General features: G+C 39.5%; 1 protein-coding gene across 4 annotated transcripts in view; it reads right to left on the bottom strand.

The window, feature by feature from the left end:
- The window catches only part of LOC133625456 (macrophage mannose receptor 1-like), a 56,325-nt gene extending 40,871 nt beyond the window's left edge, over positions 1-15,454 (bottom strand). For 2 of the 4 annotated variants that reach the window (XM_061996177.1, XM_061996176.1), the window contains exons 1-6: positions 15,297-15,454; positions 11,135-11,536; positions 9,520-9,693; positions 4,905-5,069; positions 3,142-3,255; positions 850-996 (exon numbers count right to left, since the gene is read on the bottom strand). In XM_061996177.1, coding sequence (XP_061852161.1) covers positions 850-996; positions 3,142-3,255; positions 4,905-5,069; positions 9,520-9,693; positions 11,135-11,536; positions 15,297-15,357 — 1,063 coding nt within the window. In that variant the 5' untranslated portion in view covers positions 15,358-15,454. Of the gene's footprint in view, positions 1-849; positions 997-3,141; positions 3,256-4,904; positions 5,070-9,519; positions 9,694-11,134; positions 11,537-15,296 lie in introns of those variants that run through there. The other 2 variants (XM_061996178.1, XM_061996179.1) reach the window with 2 other exon arrangements.
- Positions 15,455-22,187: the final 6,733 nt, after the last annotated feature.

Here is a 22,187-nt window from a genome sequence, read left to right on the forward strand (position 1 = left end):
CCCCTACCATTTGGCCAAGAAGGCCAATGGCAGCCTGGGATGCATCAAGAAGAGTGTGGGCAGCAGGTCAAGGGAGGTTCTGCTCCCTCTCTACTCTGCCCTGATGAGGCCTCATCTGGAGTCCTGTGTCCAGTTCTGGGCTCCTCAGCTCAAGAGAGACAGGGAACTGCTGGAGAGAGGCCAGCACAGGGCCACCAAGACTATCAGGGGAATGGTTGGACTAGATGGTCTCTAAAGGTCCCTTCCAACCCCTTCCATTCTGTGAAGTGTCTGTATATATATGAAGTAAATTAGTAAATAGGTTAAATAGCTTTTCTATACATACAAATAACTGTATATCTATGAATATAAATATGTTTATTAAAATATAGAGATATATAAAAATTATTTCATTCTAAAAAGGATTTTTACAAATTCCTCTGGTCCATTACAAACTTTTGCTGGCAAAATTACTCTATTTCATAAGTACTAAAAACTACAGCAAGAAGAAATAGTTTCACTGAGTACATGGGGTTTTCGATAACTACATCAGTTTTTTCGATCGTTAAATTTTTACCCTTTTTATTTTATGAACAAAATCTGACAGTTCTGCTTCTTTTTGGAAAGTGAGCTCCATCATTTCTGCAGTTTAGAATTTAGAGCAACCAAAGAAAGATTACTGTACAGGAAACAGAGAGGATGGAACAAAAAGGAAGTACACACTGTTCTCTCCTACAGGAAATTTTGGTCAAGCCAAAGGTCTGCAAAGACCTTTCCTGAGTTTTACCATGTGCAGCAACAACTATTAGAATTAGAAATGAAGAACACACGGTCACTAGTAATTTGTTGAGGGTTTATTACTAAACCTACCTTTAGGAATAATGAAAGATTCTAAAGTAGCATTTCCTCTTTTACAAATATAGCCAAGTTTCTGGTCGCATTCCCTGTTCTCCCACTTAGCACCTTTGCCTGGATTTAATGCTGCACACATCTTTCCAGGTTCTGGAGAAGGATGTCCTTAAAAACAAATAAAACACACCAAAAAAAATTGAAAACAAAACCTCAACAACCACAAAACAAGCATAAGCACAACATGGTTACTTTCCCAATTAGACTCACATTCTAATCTGTGTCATGCTTTAGTTATATAATACATTAATATCTAGACAATTGTGATTCTCCACAGTCCTTTTGATTGAACAGGAAAGTTCATTAAGAGATATTTTTTCACAGCAACCACAAGTTGAGATATTTATCCAGTTCACAATTCAACAGTTTCTTCATGAGTTCAAACTCTTACTGGAAGATATTAGAGTGAACCTGTTCTGGTGTTTGGATTTTTTCACTTTCTAGACAAAAAACGTCTAACCACCAAACGTAATCTTTAGGTGAAAAAAATGTTCATTAAGCTAGTCAAATTCTGTATTTAGGATAACAGTAAAGACAGGAAAATAGTAAGTAATTTTTTGCTAACTTGAACTTCTGGTTGACTCATCTAAACAATAGGACAACAGCTGGATATTTGGATATTTTCAGTTGAAGATGAGCATTAGTGTTACCAGAAACATCTGGAAGAAAAATAGAACTTGTAGAACAGAACAAATTTGTAATAAACCAGATGAACTCAAGATCTGCTCTAAACTTCACATGGATTTTCTTTCATTTCTAAACATGCCACTATACTATATAACAAGCAAGTGACGGTATACTCAGCAATAAACAGCAAAACACTGGCCTTTAGTGGGCAAGATTGCTCACTTATATTGCAATTTCATTACCTTAGCTTACAGTTAGTATTCCCATAGGAGAAAAGGCTCTGCTTGCTTCAAAAATGCAGATTTAAATTGCTTTAATGCACAAAATAAAATCAGCTATTGACAATTCCTCTCCCAAATGCCTAACCAGCATAAATTTAGTCTAAACGTTGGTAACTTTGGTCATGTTTTTCTGTTATTTATTTAGGGTTCATGAGATGGAAGAATATGAAGTTTCCACAAGTTCTTTCAAAATGCACTAGTGGAAGAAGAGTCAGGTCTTGAATGTACAGATTAACAGGGATGAGACAAAGTGAAGTCAGGAAAGACTTCATGAAGACATTAAAGAACATAAAGAGTTAAATGGGGCCCATTTTGGTTACACCGAAACCTATCAAATTCTTTACATGGCTACTGTGAGTTGTCTGTAGGTTTAATAGCCATGAAAAGCATCCCTTGCTGCTTCGGCTCCACATCACAATCCATTTCCCTCACTCTTTGTTACCTTCAGATCATCAGCAGTGCACTTGGATGACAGACCTATAAATACTTTCACAGTAACTTGCAGTTCAGCCCATGTGTTTGCTTTGTGTGTTAACCCCATTGGAGAGCTATTTATAAAGTGGTTCAATTCACTGTTCAAAGCTTACCTACTCAATAAGTTTGCCCACCTAAAAAGTGCTTTTTGCATTATCTACACAAGGAAGCCACTGTGCAATACAAAGGAGCATGCATTTATAGTTACTGCAGATTAAATGCATGTGACATGTTCAGTGAAGGTATTTACTCTGCCTGACTTCAGACATCTACATTAAATTAGTTTGCAAAGGCTTCCTGAAAAGCTATTGCAAGGGAACAAGAGTCCTGCAAAAAGACATAGGCACTCTGAATAGTAAACTAGAAAAGCACTTCTTCTTTATCATGTGTGCAGATGGTATAGAGACTAGCTTTTTAATAATGGCACCAGAGTTCAACATTGCAAGTACAGGTGTGAAGTAGCTGAGTTTACCTTACAGTAGACTAGCCTAACATGTTCCATTCATTACACATTATGTGTTATACTGACCAGTCTAACCTTATAAACGAAGACATCTATAGCATCAGATTTATTCTGCATTCACATAGATATAAAGTAAATTAAGAAGATGCAAAAAAGAAGTGCAAATACATGAGTTTTTAAAGTTTCCTCCAGATTTTGAGGCTACCATTTCCATTGTGAATACTAAATTAAGCCCAGTGTGTACCCCTAGCATAAGGGCCATTACTCACTCTGTTTATAGCCACAGCCAGGATCTTTCAACATCAAAACAAGCTCAATAACTGCAGGAGAACAGAGTACTAGAAAATATCTTACACAATAGCCCCAATTTCTGCCTTCTAAACTGAGTAGCAGCATCTTCAACCTTACCTGGAACCCAATTTAAGTATCGAAACGGAGCACCACCAACCCACTGCCATCCGCTGTTGAAACTCAAGCTGTTGAGACCAAACCAGAGAGCAGAACTCAGTCTGCCAGTCAAACCTAGGTAACAAAGAGAGATAATGGATTATCTCCATTATAATCTATTATAACAGGGAAAGGAGTAAACACTTTCTCAAGACTTGAGAGCTGCATTCTAGCTAAACTTTCTGCTTATCTTTTTTTCCCAGTACGAGTTTTAACAGCTTTTAACCTTTTAGTTAAGGTGGCTACACTAAACATGCAAAACATCTCATCTTACATGGATCACTGGAGTTTTAGAGTTTTCACATTTTTAAGTGTGGAGAATTTTGTTACAACTGAAAATAAAATGACACTCCTGGGTGCTCTTTGTAAACCAATGATCATAAACACGAAACAAACCTGTTTTTCCAGAGTTACAAAATATTCAGTTGATAAAGCTTCATAAAAGGCCACAAAGCTAAAAATCAGTTTAATAAAACTATATGTGAATAGTTTCCTATTGTGTACTTTCTCTTCCAATGAAATTAACAACGGTGAGTTTCAAATTTACAAAATATTGTGAAGTTAAAAATCTCTTTTCATTTTACCAAACTACATGAAAATGCATCATCAAAAACATCTTCAATGGTACAGCTTGTACATTTTTCAGATTCATCTGATTTCACTTCTTTAGCCAAAATAAGTCAGGCTCCTTTCAAATTGGGTTCCAATTTATTGCTCCAGTTCTGGAAAGCACTTAGAAATAGCATGCTTGTGCACAGTCCTGCTGAATTCCCTAGCATTATTTATAGCCATTATTACTCAGTTGTCTGTCTCTGCCTTTTGTATGAGACTGGGAAGCCCAGTTGGTTGGCTGCTGATTTTTTTTAAGTATTTCTGCATAGTTCTTAGAAAATCACTGTGCAACATATATCATTTATTTATTGCTTCACACCAGTATGTAATTTTGTTGTATATATTTAACTTGTCTTTGATATCATTATTATGAGTACCAGTTGATGCATGGCAAGGTTAAAAGAAGAGGTGGTAAAAGAAAAAGGAGAGGTGGTTAAGCACTGGAAAGGACTAGAATGTCATACACAACCTGATTTGGCACCAATGTATTCATGTGTTCCAGTGCTACTTCTATACAAACAAATTGTGGTAAAAACAACCAACAACTGAACGCAACTGGAAATTCAGGTACTTTAAGGGCAGCTATAGAAGGAATAACTGATTTACACACACACTTGGCAGCCATATCTACTAGTTTGCAATTAAACCACATCTAGTATTAACTCACTCCTGTATGTTAGTGCCAGACTGCTCCCTTGAGCATTAATTTCAACAATAATTTCATCATGCTCAGTGAAAAAAAAAAAAAGATGAATGTTTTGATGAAATCCTTAAATTGAAAGCAGAAGTTGAGACAGAACAGGCTGTTCATAGCATTAAAAATATGTTTATCACTCCTCTAAATTGGAGAACTATAGATTTGATGGAGGGACTGTTAGATGGATAAGGAACTGGCTGGATGGCTGCATCCAGAGACTTACACTCAATGGTTATGGGTTTTTTGGTAATATCTAATGAGGATAAAATAATCATTATCTATCTGTTTTTCCCAGCTGAAGCATTCAAGATTACAATTTAAATCTGCTAATTACCAGAACTGAAGAAATAACCGTTTTCAAGATGGAACATGTTATATAAGTATCTATGTTACAACAATGCTCATACTACCCTACCTGTCAGGTATGTTTGTTCATGCAGTTCTGTGATGCTTAGTAACTCTGCCTTCTGTTGTTGGCAGCTTTTTCTTGCCTGGTGCCATTTCAGAGCTGCCTCCGAGTTTATCTGGTACTGGACATTTGTTAAAGGATCTGTATTCCACAAAAAGTCAATACTGTTAACTGTAGGGAGAAAAAGAAATGCTGTAACCGATCATGAAGACAGAGAAAATACAGAATTAATTGTGTAGCAAAAAGACACAAAGCCTAAACACTGCAATAGACAACTGGTTTGAAAGAAGTCCTAACGTATCAGTAAATCCAGGGCAGGGCTAAAGCATGACATCAGTGTTAAGATAGTACACAGGTAATGAAAAGAGGTCACTAATCTTTAGTGTAACAAAGCTGCTGTTTAAGGTAGATGAGTGGCTAAAGTCATGCTGAAAAAAAAAGTTGTGGAGAAAAAGACTAAAAGCTTCCAGACTCATGCTAGCTAGAAGTGTATCTCAAGCTGACCACTCTTCTAAGACAAGAAACCTCAATGTCTTTACTCATTTTAGGTATTATGTGAAGAAGGTATGGATTTGCTTGCTGTGATGAAGCCAATCAGGGGGTCCAAGCATCAAATGCAAAATTTACACTATCAGCATCCATATCACACTTTTCTGCAGTCTTTGTCTTATGCATTTATCTTGACATGCCATCATGGTTTCTCCTCCGTGCTGTGTGACCTGACTGGGATCTCCCTGAATACTTCAACTTGGCAGGTTTAGACAATGCCAAATGTGAAAACATCATTGTCAAGGTCTAAGTGGCCCCAGAATATATTACACTTCTTGCACTGCTGCAGTCTTTCCTGGCTTGTCTCAACTGAAGCTCCACAACAAGCAATTGAAAATGGTGTCATAGAATCATAGAATGGTAGGGTTGGAAGAGACCTTTTTTGATCAGCAAGTCTAATCCCCCTGCAGAAGCAGGTCTTGAAGACTTCCAAGGAAGGAGACTCCACAACCCCTCTGGGCAGCTTGTTTCACTGATCTTGCTCTGCCAAAATTGGAAACTAACACTGAGATAAATATCAAGCAAAGAGATTAAAGTTGCATGACAAAAGCACAATATAGTAGAGATCACTGTATGTCTGCTGACAATAGGGAAAAGACTGAAATTCCTGTAGCCTGTATCAGAGTTTCTCAAGTTGCAAGTTGTGAAAAATTTAAGAGATAGGTCTTTTCCTATTTCTGAATTCAGAAAGCTCATAAAACTTAAGTATGCAAATAAAAGGAAAACAGTACAATAAACAAAGCTCGGGACAAAGGATGATACTTGTTAAATGTCAGCAGGTCAGTAACCAGTTCCACTTTTTCCTGTACTAAATCTGTTAGTCTATAGATAATACAAGCTACTCCTCTTCAAAATATTCTTATTAAAAGAATCACATCTATCCTACTGCAAAATTGGTTAAAAAAGAGAACTTTTATCCCATTATCATTATCCACAAATCAACTTATGTGCAAAATATTTTATGACAATCAGAAAGCAAAATTTCTTTGCTACACTATGTTCTACAAGACCATAAATTCCTGTGTACAAGTACAAGCCTGGGATAAAATGGAGAGTGCAAAATTAGTCAAATCTATAATTCAGTAAAGAAAACTGGCTCTGGCTTGATAGAAAGGGTTTTATAAATCTTGCACAGTTATTACAGAGGAAGAGGTGAACTAGTTTCAGGCATTCGTCCAACCTTTCACCTCACTCCTCCAGCCTCATAATTTATTGTTATCTTGCATATGGTGCTCTCCTGTAGAACTTTGGTCTTTCATACAAACAGTATTTAATCCTGAACCTTGGAAAACTTGTTTTAAGGCATTTGAGTTCTATGAGTTCAAATGCCTGCAACAGAGCAGAATTTTGGAAAGTCTATATGCAATTGTTTAAAGCTTGCTGTCCCTGGAAACAAGAAAAGAGAAGCTGAATTAGATATTTTAGAACTAAATTCTCCTGAATTTGGAATTTGAAGAATCTTAAGAGATTTTGATTTCAAAATTGTAAGCTGAAATACAGTGTTCTTGTTTGTGTAGTTATCCATCCAGAGCAAGTTGGAGTCTCAGTCCAATACCCTTGGAAATTGCACAGATGGAATAGAAGCAAATGAAAACAATGTAAATCTTGTCAGTCTATACAATGACTGCCATTGCTGCTTCTCTGAACATACAGTAGAGAAGGAATCTCATAATAAAGACATTATGGTGTACATGAATTTATAATAGACTATATAAAGATATAATGCTGACAATACTAAAAAAGTCTAAATTATACTAAACTCCCTTTACATGTTTATCTTCACCTAGATACCTTCTCCTAAAGTGCTCCTCTCTTTATTTTTCCTAAGCAAATCAGAGAAATCCAAAGTCAGGTTATGAGTTGCAGCCAGATCAGAAGAAATCTGATAAAATTTAGGTGACCAATTCGTCAGACCACAATTCACCACAATGAAAAGCCCTTCAAAACACCTTGAAATGCCAGCATGGGGAAAAAGCCTGTCCAAAACAATAAATTCAGTATTTTTGAATGAATAAAAGGATGTAGGTTTGCCCAATAATTGGCATACCAGGCTAAGACTAACTAAATATTTCCTGTACTTTTTGTTTCCTCCCAAATCCCCAGTAAGTTTTTTTTCATCACTTCTAAGGCATTCTAAATTCTTCACAGAAATTTTACCTCTTTCACCTCTCAAGAAAGGGACCTCAATGGACTTGTACCCACTTGAATACAGGCACACCTCAAGGCTCACTCTCCTGATGGTCTTAGACTATGCAACCTGTTTTCTTCACCAGCACCTACTTTTATATCGTTCAACATACAGTTCAAAAAGACAGTGTAATCTGTAAAGAACCAGTGTGTCCTAAGCTGTTAAAAACTGGCTGATGTAGCAACACTTCCCAGTTTCTTCCTGTGGGATTTAAGTTTCTACTGCCATTGTACCAGCATCTCTTCTTAAAGCACCAAACAAAGAGTCATACAATGATGTTACATCCACTGGTCAAATTTCTACACCTCTATAGAGTATAATAACTGCTCTTAGTCACGTGTCCTCTTCTTTTTAGAGAACATTTGAGCCAGTTTTGCTCACAATGAAAAAAGTGACTGATTTGATGGTGATCATTTCACAGTATGTCCATACAAACAGTATAAACAACTGTAATAATTTGTATCATGTATTTTTATATCAGTACATTTGCTCCTCCAGCTTAAGAAACAACAAACACTTTCATCTTATTAGATTAACTTTAACATACAAAGACTTTAATACTCTACATTTAAAGGTGCTGTTGAAATGCATGAACTTCTCACTCTCTCATGCACTGAATTCCTCTTTCATAGGGCTAAAACTTTTGCCACCACAGCCTGTCTCTCATTAAAACACATGATTTCAACTGGAATATTTTATCATCACTTCTGATGAATCAGGAAGGAAACATGCAGGCAATCAGAGTAAAACAGCTTTTTCCAAAAACAATTACAGCCATCTGTAATTTCCTTGAATTATAACAAAGAATTAAACAAAATGTTAAAGATGCCTCTTATTTGCTGTACTCGAAGAGTGCTAGACAAGTAGCATTCTTGGGTTGATCTTGCACATGCTGTAGTTAATGAGACTGATACTCCAAAAATGTTCTTAATATCTTGAAAAAAAATCAAAACCAAAACCCCAAACACAAACAAATATGTAATTTTGATTTGTCTGAAAGGATGAATGCAACATTCATGGAAATCAAGCAAGGACACCAATACTGCATCATCAAACCAGATCAACCCAAACTGTTCTCTTCACATCAAAAAAAAAAGAGACATATTTTTCTCCTTAGCTCTGACTGTGGTCAGCTGGAGCTTTATAGCAAAACACAGCAACTAAGAAGGAAAGAAAGGTTACCTCTCTCAGCATGACAGAAGAAGTGGCTTACAGAAAAAAATGCTTAGTATATATTTTACAGAAGTTCAGAGAACCTTCTTCATATGTAATAGAATTCAATACCTAGAGGCATATGACACCAATTTGCTTACAGGACTAGCAACATTTCTAAATCAGGTTCTGTAAATTCACAGTACTACAGTTGAAAGTCTGACTATACTCACACCAAGAAGTTGAGAATACAAATACTTCTTATTGGTTTTAAATATAAAACTACAAGAGATTTAGGAAATACTAGGATTCAGTAAAAGTTCCTGTTTTCCTTCGAGTTTAAAAGGCCACTCATTCTACAAGGCAGGCTTAATTTTCAGTTAAGCTGTCTTCTAGCTTGCAATTCTGCTGCACAAATTTCTACATGGCCTTTTGTATATACTGATGTAACAGTTTTACATCTAATTAACTTTCTCTTCAAGTGCTGTAATTACAGATTCCAGCTTATGATTAACACACTTTCATCTGGATGTGGCTGGTCAATTTGGTTTTTTATGTTCAGCCCTGTATTTGCATATGTAAGTAGTTCCTAAAAGGTTAGCAGGATGAATTGGAGACAGAGAAATGCATCCTTTCAAACTGTATTTTGTACTGCAAAGCACAAGAGAAGGACACCAGCGTTTCCAAGCAGCTGAATAACAGCACAGCAGAATCATGAACATGCAGACTTACATTCAAGCGGGCAAAATCCATACAACTTGTCAACATCGAAGTCTGCAGTGGTTCCACACCAGAACCAGCCATCTGATCTGCCAGCATCTGTGCAGGTAGCATACCATTTACCACCAAACTTAAAAGGGAACACACAAGGTGCTCCATTGGCATTCCCTTTCACTGTGTAGGTATCTAAGGAGACACAACAAATTAAAAATGTATAAGCAGTGATAAGCATGGGATATGCATCAGATGGGATATACATCAGTTCAGCTTTATGATCACATTGCAGTGCATTATAGCAAGAAGAACTTGCTAGCTTAGTGTGCAACCTGTACTACAATTGGGACACTGGTAATTTTACTCTCTAGGTCTAAACTGATACCCATGTTCACAACAAGGCAAACTTTTACTGCTTGAGGAGACCACTGACTGGAACTGACTGAGCCTAGACAAGTACATTCCCATGCAAAATATTACATACAGAACAACCAAAAGCATCAAATCCACAGAGTTAAGCAATTCTCTTTTTAAGCACAAACAGCTGCTAATTCTCCTGCCAATAACTCTCTCAGTTGCTGACCATTTTAGACAGGGGAGAGCACGTACATATAAACTTGAAAGACACATACCACAGAGTGGTTCCAACCTACTATGCACAAATAAAAGTTCTTTTTGTATCTAAAGATAGCTTTTTAATCAGAAACCTCACTCAATGAAACATGAAAGTAACTAGAGTAGCTTTCTGTGTGTGCACATATAATACACATGCACTTGTGGGGGGATATACAGAGGAACACTACTTGACAGGGACTGCAGGAGAGGTGGCATACCAAGGCGACTGTCTCACAAAGGAGGAAGAGAGGACAGGCCAGGGGTCCATATCCCCCATCTCCTTTCACATCATTTGCTTTGCTAGGGTTTATTTTATCCTGGCTTTACATCAAGAATTAGTACTGAAATCTGTCACTGTGTAAGCCACAGAAGATGAATCCACAACTCCCCCTGTGACCATTTATGTTTACCAAAGAACACTTAATAGGAAGCTAAATGTATTCCCAAATATCAGATATGTCAATACATGGATGGATGGATGATACATAAATTTTGTCAAATCTAACTATTTAAAATATCTTATTTCTTTGTCTAACACTTCAGTGCTAACTCTGAGACTCACTTCAAACACCTAGGAAAGCATCTTCCATAGAATGGAGCTGAACATATCAACAGTTAACTGAATCAATACAGAACAATTAATATTTGCTCCCCAAAAACAGAAACACCACATAATCAACTGAGTATACACTTAAACTACATCATTTTGTAAACATATCAATAGTGAAAGCTATCATTAACTCTTACATTATAGTTATACACATGTCTTGAGTTAGCATAGCTATTTTCCCATCTCCACATGAATCCCTGCCATGCATGGTTAAATGTCTCTCAGAACTCTGGCAAAACTGACAACAAAGCAAAATGAATCCCTCAAAAACCATAAAACACACTCAAGTATTGCTGATTTCACCAGAGGTCACACTTACTGATCACTAATTAGGTGAAGGAAATTGTCCTACACTTCTAAAGGTTTTCATTAGATACACAATAAAGAAATTAAGTTACAGAACTTTACCTTCATAGCCTCGAGAACATAGATCGTCTGTGGTTCCGTAGACTTTCCACCTACTCCATAAACCAGATCCCTTGTACAGCATAATATTCCTTTCCTGTCTGTTTCCATAGTTGAAAAACAAATCTTCCCCTTGGATTGCAAAGAGAGTCTCATTTCTGCATTCCCATCGCTGAAGTTCACTAGCCTTGTCACAGGGATACAGAGTGATCGGAACCCAGTCTTTCTTCGAAGGCACTCCCAAGCACAATTTGAATGCTACGCTCATAAGCTGGTGATCTGAGACCCACCTGAATTTTTGTGACTCATTTTCTTGAACACAAGGAGTAGTAGTCACTGAATTAGAGCTTTGAGCCAGCACACAGCGCTTGTGATCTTCATTATATATTAAGAAGATGCTAGTATCTGCAAGACAAAAAACACTGGTATCATTGGGTTTGAAGTAATCTTACCTACTATCTAAAAGAAACATTAATCTGGAGAGTAGTCCTGGGGTTAAAATCTCACTATCCACTCAGCAAAAGAAGTACTCTACTCCTGTGGCCTGCATCTGTTAAAGGGACTGTGAAATGCCATTAGTTCAAATGTGAGGACATTTCAAGTACTTTGTGGTAGTGAAAGCATCTATGCTCAAAAGCACAAGGCAGCAGATATGCAGAGCTAGTGTCACCTGATGCATGGGTTAAAGAGAAAAAACACACTTGTAGTATTATCCCAAGCTCATCCATAGGAGTTACTAAAACAAGGGAGCACACACATCCTACCCCACAGACCCTGACACTGAGTACTCCAGCAGCACTGACTCCTTGTTCCTTGGCTCCCAGGTGTGAGGAGATGACAACAGACACTAAACTCCTGAGGCTTCATTTCCCAACAGGTGGGAGTTCTGTCCCATAAGCTCAGCTAAAATCCTCAGTCTTAACTGAAGAGAAGGATATTGTTTTGAGCTTTCTATACACAGACTATTTGTAGCCTTAGAGCAGCACATTCCGTTTGCACTGAGCTGCAGTAATCAGTGACTTCTTTCTCCTTTCTTACATTTCTCCATTATGAACGAAATACTGACAGCACTGCGATCTGCCATTGTCTGAAGTCCCTGCTAATGACTTAAGAAAAACCACAAGGCTCTTTGCAGCTCCCAAAGTTATTCCTTCCTCTCAGTCAGCAGTACTTCAGAGCATGCATTTTCGTGTATTCAAGGTTTGTTTCAAAACTGTAACCACTAGAATAGTTTTTTACATCCCTTACACTGGGATGAACTGTGGAGTGCAACACTTCTGAGCTGGTCTTGATCAAAGACTCAGAAATTTTCCCCTCTGATCCCCTTCAGATACATTTTAGCATGGTAACCTAATAGTTCTCTGTGATACTGGATTGTACAATGTAACAGGATACACAAGGTCTTAAAGCTATATTTTAACTGGACTACAAGCTAGGAAAGAGAAATACTAACTTATATGACCCTGGGGATTTAAGCTAAATAAAATGTTATTTATTTTACTGTATGATTACCAAATTAAACAAATCCTATAACTGAGAAATATTTAAGGGGAAACCAGGTAAACTACAGAATATTTTTACTTCTTTGCTCTGGCTCCAGTGGGGAAACAATCATACTTTGCTTCAGAAGAACAACCTGGACACAAATAACCTCTCTCTCAGAGAAAGAGCTGACCTAGACTTATCTCATCCATGGCTCAACTTCCTTCTCCTGTCCTTTGGCTTCCAGCTCACTGGGAAGTAGTGTAAAATCAATGAGCACTGGAGACTGAATTTGTTTCCTTTTGCCAATCTGTTTTACTCACAGACAATACAAGGAAATGTATAATTATCACTGATGGTGATAACTTTTTCAATTCTGCTTTTCTACTAGCATTTAGCACAATGTTACTGTAAACTGATATATGCAGAGCTTGCAACTCTCCTTTTCCTGAAACCTTATTTCAAGTTTCTAGGTAAAAGAGATATCAGGCATTTTAACACACATGGAAAACACTGCCTGGTCTTTCTAACTGCTAAAATTCTAGCTGTGGCCTAAAACAACACTCCTGATTTTATGCAGCTTATGGTGTCGAAGAGAGGATGCTATGAACATGAAAATGGTGTGCCAAAGTCAAAAGCTTGGATTGCTGTACCAAAGCCTAAAAGGGTGAAGAGTTTTGGCTTCAGAAACAAGCTTAGAAAGCTGAATAAAAATGCCTGGAGGAGGAAAAAAGGAGAAACAATTTAAAATGACAAATCTTGGGCCTCCTGCTCTTCTGACTGTACCTTTGCAAAGTGTTAGCAGTGTATAAACATAACACTGATATGCTTATACAAGGGTTTCAGCATACAAAGGGATCTGACAGGGAAAAATACACAAGTAAGCAGCTAAAGGGCCAAAATAGCCAAACAGGCAGTGAAAATAAGTTGGCACCAAAAGAGAAGAACAGAACAGGAGATAGCAGGATGCAGGAGCAACTGTGGCTGAGACCATAGCTACAGGATTTCCTTCCCCTCAAGAGCTGCTTCTGTCTTATCTGTGACCATAGAGGAGACTTGTAGCATGGTCCTGTTTTGCTGTAGGTAACAGCTTTATTTCTGTGTTTATTCTACCTGCTGGGACACCAAACAGTGTTCCCATGCAACACTTTCCGTGTGAGTTATCAGGGGAGAAGAATATGAAACATGCCAGGTATTTGTGCAACACTTTCTGTGCCCTGTCAATTCTTCAGTGTAAACACTTGATACCACTCCTGTCAACATGATGGGTTGGATCTGTAAAACATGCTCAGTAGAATTACTTGTATGACCTTTCCCTGCTTTGTAGCAACATTTGTTATAGAGCTCCCATAAGAGTGCCACTCCTCACTTTGGATGAGCTGTGGGTGGTACACTTAAAGGTCCACTGCTGTGTAACCATGAGTATTGCTGTCTTGGTACTTGTGTTACTCCTGGAAGGAGGTTCTTCCTCCATGCACAAGAACATACCAGGCACAGGAACCAACTTACCTCAACATTATAACCCATTCAGGGAGTTTTAGCATCTTTTCCCTCGAATATCCCAAGTAAATCCTAATAGAATGTTCCTTACAGGCTTCTTTTTTTCCACCCACCACACTGTGACTATTTGTCTATCTCTGGCCCCAGCTTATATCCAAAGGATTGTACCAAGTCCTGTAAATTTTCACTACCAAAGTATCTTTTTTACAGTAGAAATTTCCAGTATGCCAAGGAAGCTTCACACTCTGCAGTGATGGCAAACTACCACAGATTATGCAAGTGTAAAGCAAGAAGTTACTCATGAAGCCAGTGAGTGCTACAGGTGTTAAACACAAATAGAGAACACCAGAGGAGTAGACCAAAAGCAAGAGAAGGGAGAGGAATGAGGCAGCAAACAGGTAGGATGACTGTCATCCCCACACAGGCTCTTGCTTACCAGATGGCCTACAATGATTGCTGCTAATTACACAAAGCAGTAACAGTTACAAGACAGGGCTATGAAGCTTTGCTGCAGTAGATCTCAAGCTGGAGAGTGGAGGATGCTGAGAGGCTTTTGGAAGAAGCAGATGCAAAACTTTCACTGCAAAATTAGCTGTGTGCTGGAAATCAAGTTAATTCTCAGAGTGAGCAGGTGCAAGCTCCAGGTTTCACAGAGAAACACAGCTTTCACCTGTTTTCACAGCTCTAACCCCTGCCAACACCTCAGGTACCTTAACCCCCCCTCCAAAAGCCATCTGTCAAACACATATCCTTAGACCCATTGAAGACCAGAGGAAAAGCTGAGCCCTTCTGCAGACCTTGGTTATGAGGAGGTATCTGAGGCACAGCTAGGTGACAGTATTAAACCCATTAGGGATTGAGTTCCTGGAGCAATGGGGGAAACTGAGGCACCACTAGTGATGACTTTGGCACCCAGGGGATACGGGCTACCCAAAAAGCCACCTCAGCTTTGCCAGGGTGCAGGTGAGGAGGAGAAGGTATAGGGAGTGTGGGGGAGGCCGGTTGGTCTCAGGGAGAGCCTCATAAAGGCTGCCCTCAGGTAGCCCCAAGAGGGTTAAAATGACCGAAGGCTTCCCCTGCGCGGCTGCTCTCTGCCGTCCCGCTGAGACCGAGCTCGGTACCCGCCGCCACCCTGCCCTGTTTTCGGCACCCCTCATCCCGGACAGCCCCTGCGGGCACTTACCCAGCAGCGAAAACACCCGAGGGAGAAGTGCGAGGAGAAACAGGAGCAGAGGGGGAGCCATGGCGAGCAGAGGAGCGCAGAGGCGGTGCGAGGAAGGCTTCCCGCAGCTCGGCTGCGCGGCGCGGGGCTTCCCGCGGGCAGGTCCCTGCGCGCTGAGAGGGGCTGCTGGAGCAGGGGAAAGCTCTGCGCTCCAAATGATAAGGAAATATCCTGTCACATGGGGCGCTTTGAAATAACAGGAATTTGCTGTTCAAACTTTGCTTTCCTAAGCTGATTTTTTTCTCTCCCGTGCCCTCAGCGGAGGGAAGAGCCTCCTTCCAGGCACATGCAGGTGATAAAGTGCTGATAGGAGGGATGGATTTTGTTGTTGTCGTTGTGGTGATGACTTTTCTCCCTCTTTTTTTATCGCCTTTGCAACCCTGTCAGCGTTATTTGTCGGTCGGTGCTTTGTTTTCAAAGAACGAGCCGAAGGCGCGCTGGGGAGCCGGACATCCCCCTCCTTTCCCTCTGAGGTGATCCCGAGCCTCAAACAAAAACCCTGCTCCGACGAACGACCGTTTTGGGTTTTTTGTTCTGGAAAGCGAGGACTTCAGAAGTAGCACAGACCTACTTTTGGGAAGCGGGGCTGTGAGTTGCGTCCCCATCCCTCTCACCCCTCCCCTGCGCTCCAAGGAGCGGCCGGCTGGGAGGGAGGAAGAGTCGGAGGGGATGCACGGGCTTCAAAACTCTAACCAGGTGTTTTCTGAGCTGCAATCAATTCAATTCAACCTGTTAATTTATTTATTCTTCTGACTGCGGTGGATGGATCTGCTGTTGAGAGGATTCAAGTCTTGCTCGTGAATCAGAGCGTGAGAAAAACCAAACCTTGCTGGGTTTTTGCAAGCTGAAGCACCTAAGTGGAACTAAATCATATTTCTGAAAAGGTGCATTTAGAGCACAAGATACCTTGAGGGTTTTTTAGTTTCTTGTGCTTGGTAGGAGACCTTCCCATGGGCTTTTTTCTGTGGGGAGCAGGATGTTAGACCTTAGCCACTGCTTACAATCTGAAGAGTTCCAAATAGAAAACATCAGTCTTAGTGCTGTCATATAGAGAGGCTTTCATAACATGTGGGACATACTGACATACTGGTATAGTGTACATGAATTTGTAACCTACCATGTGTATGATGAAGTATGTACAGCAGCTCTCCCTGTGCTGCCATGCCCTCAGAAACCTCCAGTAAATACTGAACACTTTCAGAAGCCTCCTTGCTGGAAGCTCCGAGTGGTAAAGTAGAATATGTCCAGGGAAATATTAACATGAGACTAGTATAGAAGTAGACAGAGCAGAGTGAGAAGGTATTCTGACAATGTTAGAAAAGAAGAGACTACAGAGTTGGAGGCCAAGCTCTTCTGAAGTGAATGATGAAACATTAACATTGGAAGAGATTCCAGCCAGGCACGTCAGCTGTCCCAAGCCATCCTGTGGTCTACGTGCAGAGAGCAGAGAGGAAGTGCTTCATAGCTTCTCTTCACATCTGTGGACCCACCTAAAGGTCAGGAACAGCTTAGCCCAGGGACAAGAGGTGGGAAGTATTTCAACCACAGTCAGCAGTGTTCTGTATCATTATGTTGATGAATTCCCACCTGGGAAATTTCATCTCTTGCTGCAGTATATGGCAGATATTTATTATTCCCTAACTATTTGTAACGGCCTTTACACTGAAAACCTGAAAGATCTGAGTGCTTACACTAAGAACATTACAGCTTACTCAAATAATCATGGTACAGGTTAGAAATGAAGAATTTCTCTGTATTCTAGCACTACAGTCTTCAAAAGATGCAGCCATTCAAAGCATGCATGAGAAGTGGGTTTAGAGGTGGAAGAAAAAACATTTTCCTAAATTGCTGAATATTTGTTTTACCAGTAGTTACCAACACCTGAAAGGCCAGGAAAGCATCTAGTGTTAGAAAGAACAAGTCAAAATGAGACAACAGAAGAGCTACTCGCAAGGTAAATATCCCAGCCTGTCTTGGGATCTGTGCCTCACCAAATTAGCTCCCTTCTTGATCTGAAAACTGCCTTTTTCTCCTTGTCCCTTGTGTATACTGGACATATGTACACTTCAGAGCCATTTTCATTGTGGTTTGTATACATACATATGTATATGTACCCTGCTGAGAAGAGCACAGGCCTGGATAAACTTACTCATACAGCCTGTGTCTCATTTGCAGTGTACTCCTCAACAGCTATGTCTGGGTTTTACTTGCTCTTTGGGAATTATCATGCAAACACCTAAATCTTACATTGTGATATAGTCCAAGGAAAAGATTTTCTGGCTTTTGAGACAAAAGGATTCAGCAAAGGCTGTAGAGATTTGGAGGCAAATAGTTACCACAAGTCCAATCTGCTAAATAACTAATGACAGGATACATGCCCTAGATAGACATATGTTTCCATTTCTCTCTGTGGGTAGCAAGCCAGCTGACATTTATGTTTGGAACAGAAAGGCCTAAATTCCTCTGAAACAGGTCGGATTCTCTCAGCTTCTGGCACATCCAGTACTTGCAACTGGTGGCTGTTCCTGGCAAAACACCCTGAAATCCTGAAGCTGTGTGGCCCTTGACTTTGACCATCATCAGGAAGATGGAAAAGTCAGTTTAAATGAAATCATATCCAGACTTGAAACATAATATGCCTCTTTTGCTTGTGTTGAACCAAAACAACTTCATTACCATCCATTCTTCACATTTGCCTCCAAGATGTTTTTTGATGTTTCACGTGGGTACCTGCATCTCTCACATGCCACTCAGTAGTTTTCTGTGCATTTCTAATGTTTGCATGGTCATATGTGATAAACACATGCTTAAGAGCAAAATGCTTCATTCATATCCTTGCTATTAATCACAATCCTTATACTAAGAAGCTACAAACAAGACATTGAGCAGGGGGGAAAAATGGGATTGAACAAATTAGTATATCCTTTTTCTGCAAATGTGATACCTCTGAAATGGTATCCAAAAATTGATTTTTGAGGCTCCTGATTTCTGAAAAGATAATTTGTTTCTAAAACCAAAATATAATGCTTTAGGAAAGAAAGAAACCAATGCTTTCATATCTGTCACCTGACAACCTTTACCTATGAGAAGTTCCTTGAGGTTACTATTATTTAGAACATATTAAAAATGCCAACGTTCTGTCTTTACAGTAAAGTATCATTTTTCTTGAATGTACTCTTTAATGGCTTTGTAAATATACATGGCTGTTGGGAATGTATGCATACCCTCATGGTTTGTAACATTTCATGTTCAGTTCCTGCTTGACTGAAAATAAACAGAAATGGCCACACCCTTGCATTTCTGATTCCTTACCATCACAGATGAATGTCACCTGAATAGCTAAAAGCTACAGTAAACAGAGATCAATGTTTTCAGATGCTCAGGCACCTAGAGGGTTTCTGCTTTCTGTCATCATCGTGGAGTCTCAAGTGGCAAAGGAAGGAAGATAATTAGCTGCCACTTTCTATTCACCCACCAAGAAAACCCACCTAGCTTAAAGAGGATCCAAAGATGTGAGACAATGCCTGTGAGATATCAAGTTGTAAAGGCTTTCCTCTCTTGATACAGACATTACGCTTTTGTTTGGTGAACACTGAGGCAGTCTGCATGCAGCCAGGCAAGGGTGTTTTGATGTTGCATTACACATAACAGAAGCTTATAAACATTTCAGCATTTCAATAGTCATCCTAGAGTATTTAAACAACATTCTCACACTACTGAATAATTTTGGAGAGCTGGCTTTCTAAATTAGACACTGTACTGGTTTTGGCTGGAATGGAGTGAGTGTTCTTCATAGCAGCTCAGATGGTGCTTTGTTCTGGATTTATAACTAAACCAGTGTTGATAACACAGGGACGTTTTACTTACTGCTGAGCAGGGCTTGCATTGACTTGATGTCTTATCTGCTTCTCACCCACCCCACCAGGCTGGAGGTACATAAGATGCTGGGAGGGGACACAGCTGAGAGTGCTGACCAAAGGGATATTCCACAGTGTGGGATTTCATGCTTAGCAATTACAGCTGGCTAAAGGAGGAGGAGGAAGAGGAAAGGGAGGACATTCAGAGTTAAGGCAACTGTCTTCCCAAAGGCCTGCTCTTCTTGGGCAGCAGCTGAACACCTGCCCACCAATGGGAAGCAGTGAATGAATGCCTTCTTTTGCTTTGCTTCTGTGTGTAGCTCTTTTTTTAACCTATTTAACACTCTTTATCTCAATCCCCAAGTTTTCTCACTTTTATTCTTCTGATTCTCTCCCTAATCCTGCTGCAAGGGAGTGAGTGAGCAGCTGCATGGTGCTTAGTTGCTGGCTGGGATTAAACCACAACAGACTAAAACATTATTTATGAAGATCACTTGAAGAACTTTTCTATTCTAATTAGTCTATAGGAATCAGAGAATCTACCTTTACTTAAACCAGAATCTTTCAGGGGTCGAAAAGAGTTACGAGTTAAGAGAAAAATCACAGAAAATGGACACAGATCTTGAATTTTCTCTGAGAATTTTCAGTGACAGACAAAATAAATGTAACTACCAAACAGATGAAGAATTATAGTGCTGTTGTGTACAAACTAAAAAAGCCAAGACACAAATCTATGGATGCTGACAGTCACCAGAGCTGATTTCAAATGTAGCTAAGGCTGAACCAGGCACCTCTCCTTCCCATACAGGAGCCAGGAGAAAGAAGGGGTGTGATACCTTCCAGCTCTTTTTCATCTCATCTCTTCCTTTGCAAGATTTAAGCTAATCCTCTTGACTTCTACAAGCACATGGAAATGAGACAGCTATTAGGAACAGTGAAGAAAACAGGACATAAGTAAGACTCAGTTCAGCACTGGTTTTATAATATTGTGACCACTGGTGAGAAAAAAAAGAAACAGAAAATAGAACAGCAAAGCACTGCCAAGCAAATACATTCATTGTTCTGTAATTACTTGAAATCTCACAAAAAATAAATCTCTGCTCAATACCCAGATGTATTCAGCCCACCTGCACAGCTCCTAAATCAGCAGTACAAGCATCATAACCTTCCTTTGCTGTCAGAGAAGAGAAAGAGAGCAACAATTTGGATCTTATACCCTTCATGAACTCCTCAGATATCCAGCCTTTCCTATCTAGAGCCAGGGCCTGCATTCCTGAAGCAGATATATGCATCATCATCTCTGATTCTGTGATCATTATTCTAAGAAGAGAGACAGAATAAATACTAAATCTGAATAAGCATTTTGTTTTCCTCAGTGCACCACCTCGAGCCTTTATTGTAAAGTCCCACATGGCTTAAAACCAAACCAAACCAAACCAAACCAAACTAAACCAAACCAAAACCCACTTTTCTTAAATACCTTTTTTACCCTTCAATTGTCCAGCATAATGCAAAAGGGATTAACTTCATTTCTCTATAATCTGCCTACAAGCTATGGTAGGTATCTGTTTTATAGGAAGAAAACAGCTCACTACTGATTTGAGAGGGGAAGTACCTTAGTCCAGTCCCAGAACAGAATTGCTCTCAAACACGAAATCCATGCTACAAATCCCCTCCACCCACAAGGCAGAAAGCAGGTGACACTTGTAAGCACTGGGTACAATTCACAATCTAGTTTCCTCTCCTTTAGTAATATCCTATCACTCCTAAGGGATAACTATGGGAATCTTCTTTTAATTACTGTCCTCTGTATGCCAAAGAGCTGTACAAAACCAGAGCAATGGGACTCACAGCACTGCTATCTGCACAAGAGACAATTACAAAGCTCTGGATTGCCCTTTCTCATTTGTCTAGGTTCCATAAGTCTATTGATAAGACTGCTTCTCAATTAACAAGATGAACACACGTTTTTAATCCCCCTCATATCTTTACACCAGTAGTCTCTAAGTTTTCCTCATGCATAATAATATCCAACTCAGTGGATGTTATTATTGCACCATTTAAGGTCAGAAAAATCTGGAAGTCAATGAGAGTTGAGCAGAGCACACCATGAAATTAATGTCATGCCATAACATATGAAAACAGTTACTACCTTTGAGCTGTACACTCAGTTCTAGTTATTTATCATGATGACAAAGGAGACACAGCAGAACTGTGGAGGTTTACAGATGAGATGATGTTTAATAAAGGATGAAAATGTTTTCTTACCAGGAAACAGGCTTTTTTTTTTTAAATGAAAGGCAAAATTGGAGACATAAGAGAAAGCTAAAAGGGTAAACTGTACAAAGCTGGTTTGTCAGTCCTTTCTGTTTGCCTGTGGTACAAGCACAAAACCCAATCCAGTTTAATTCAAAAAGCAACAGTCTTCATGTCCATTGTCACTGTGAACTCGAAATACAACCATAGAAAAGAGCTGTCAGAGTTCATTCAAGAACATTTAGGACAGAAATAAAATAGGAGGCAGTTTCAAGAAGAAACTTCCGATAGGAGCAATAGATAACTGTCAGGCAGAGTCTGGATTGGCTTTGTTTGCACACAACGGAGTTATTTGGGAGTGAGTTTGTTTGTTTGTTTGAACTTTATTTCAAAATATCTAATTTTGGATGAAATCACAGGCCACTCTCAACCATAGATTTGATCCTGTCTGGTGGGAATAGGGATACTAAGGCATTCCTACAAGTATCAAGAGGACACTTGAGAAATCTTTAAATCATTCCTTTATCAGATATTTGGTTGGGCAGTAGTTAAGAAACATTACAACATTTTCTACCATAAATAAAAATCTACATCCATGATCAGCATGATCCATGGTACACAACTATCAGTAAATCCATGCCATCATAGAATCATAGAATGGTAGGGGTTGGAAGGGACCTTTAGAGATCATCCAGTCCACCCCCCCTGCAGAAGCAGGGTCACCTAGATCAGGTCACAC

This window comes from Colius striatus, chromosome 5 (assembly GCF_028858725.1).
Source record: "Colius striatus isolate bColStr4 chromosome 5, bColStr4.1.hap1, whole genome shotgun sequence".
NCBI lineage: Eukaryota > Metazoa > Chordata > Aves > Coliiformes > Coliidae > Colius > Colius striatus.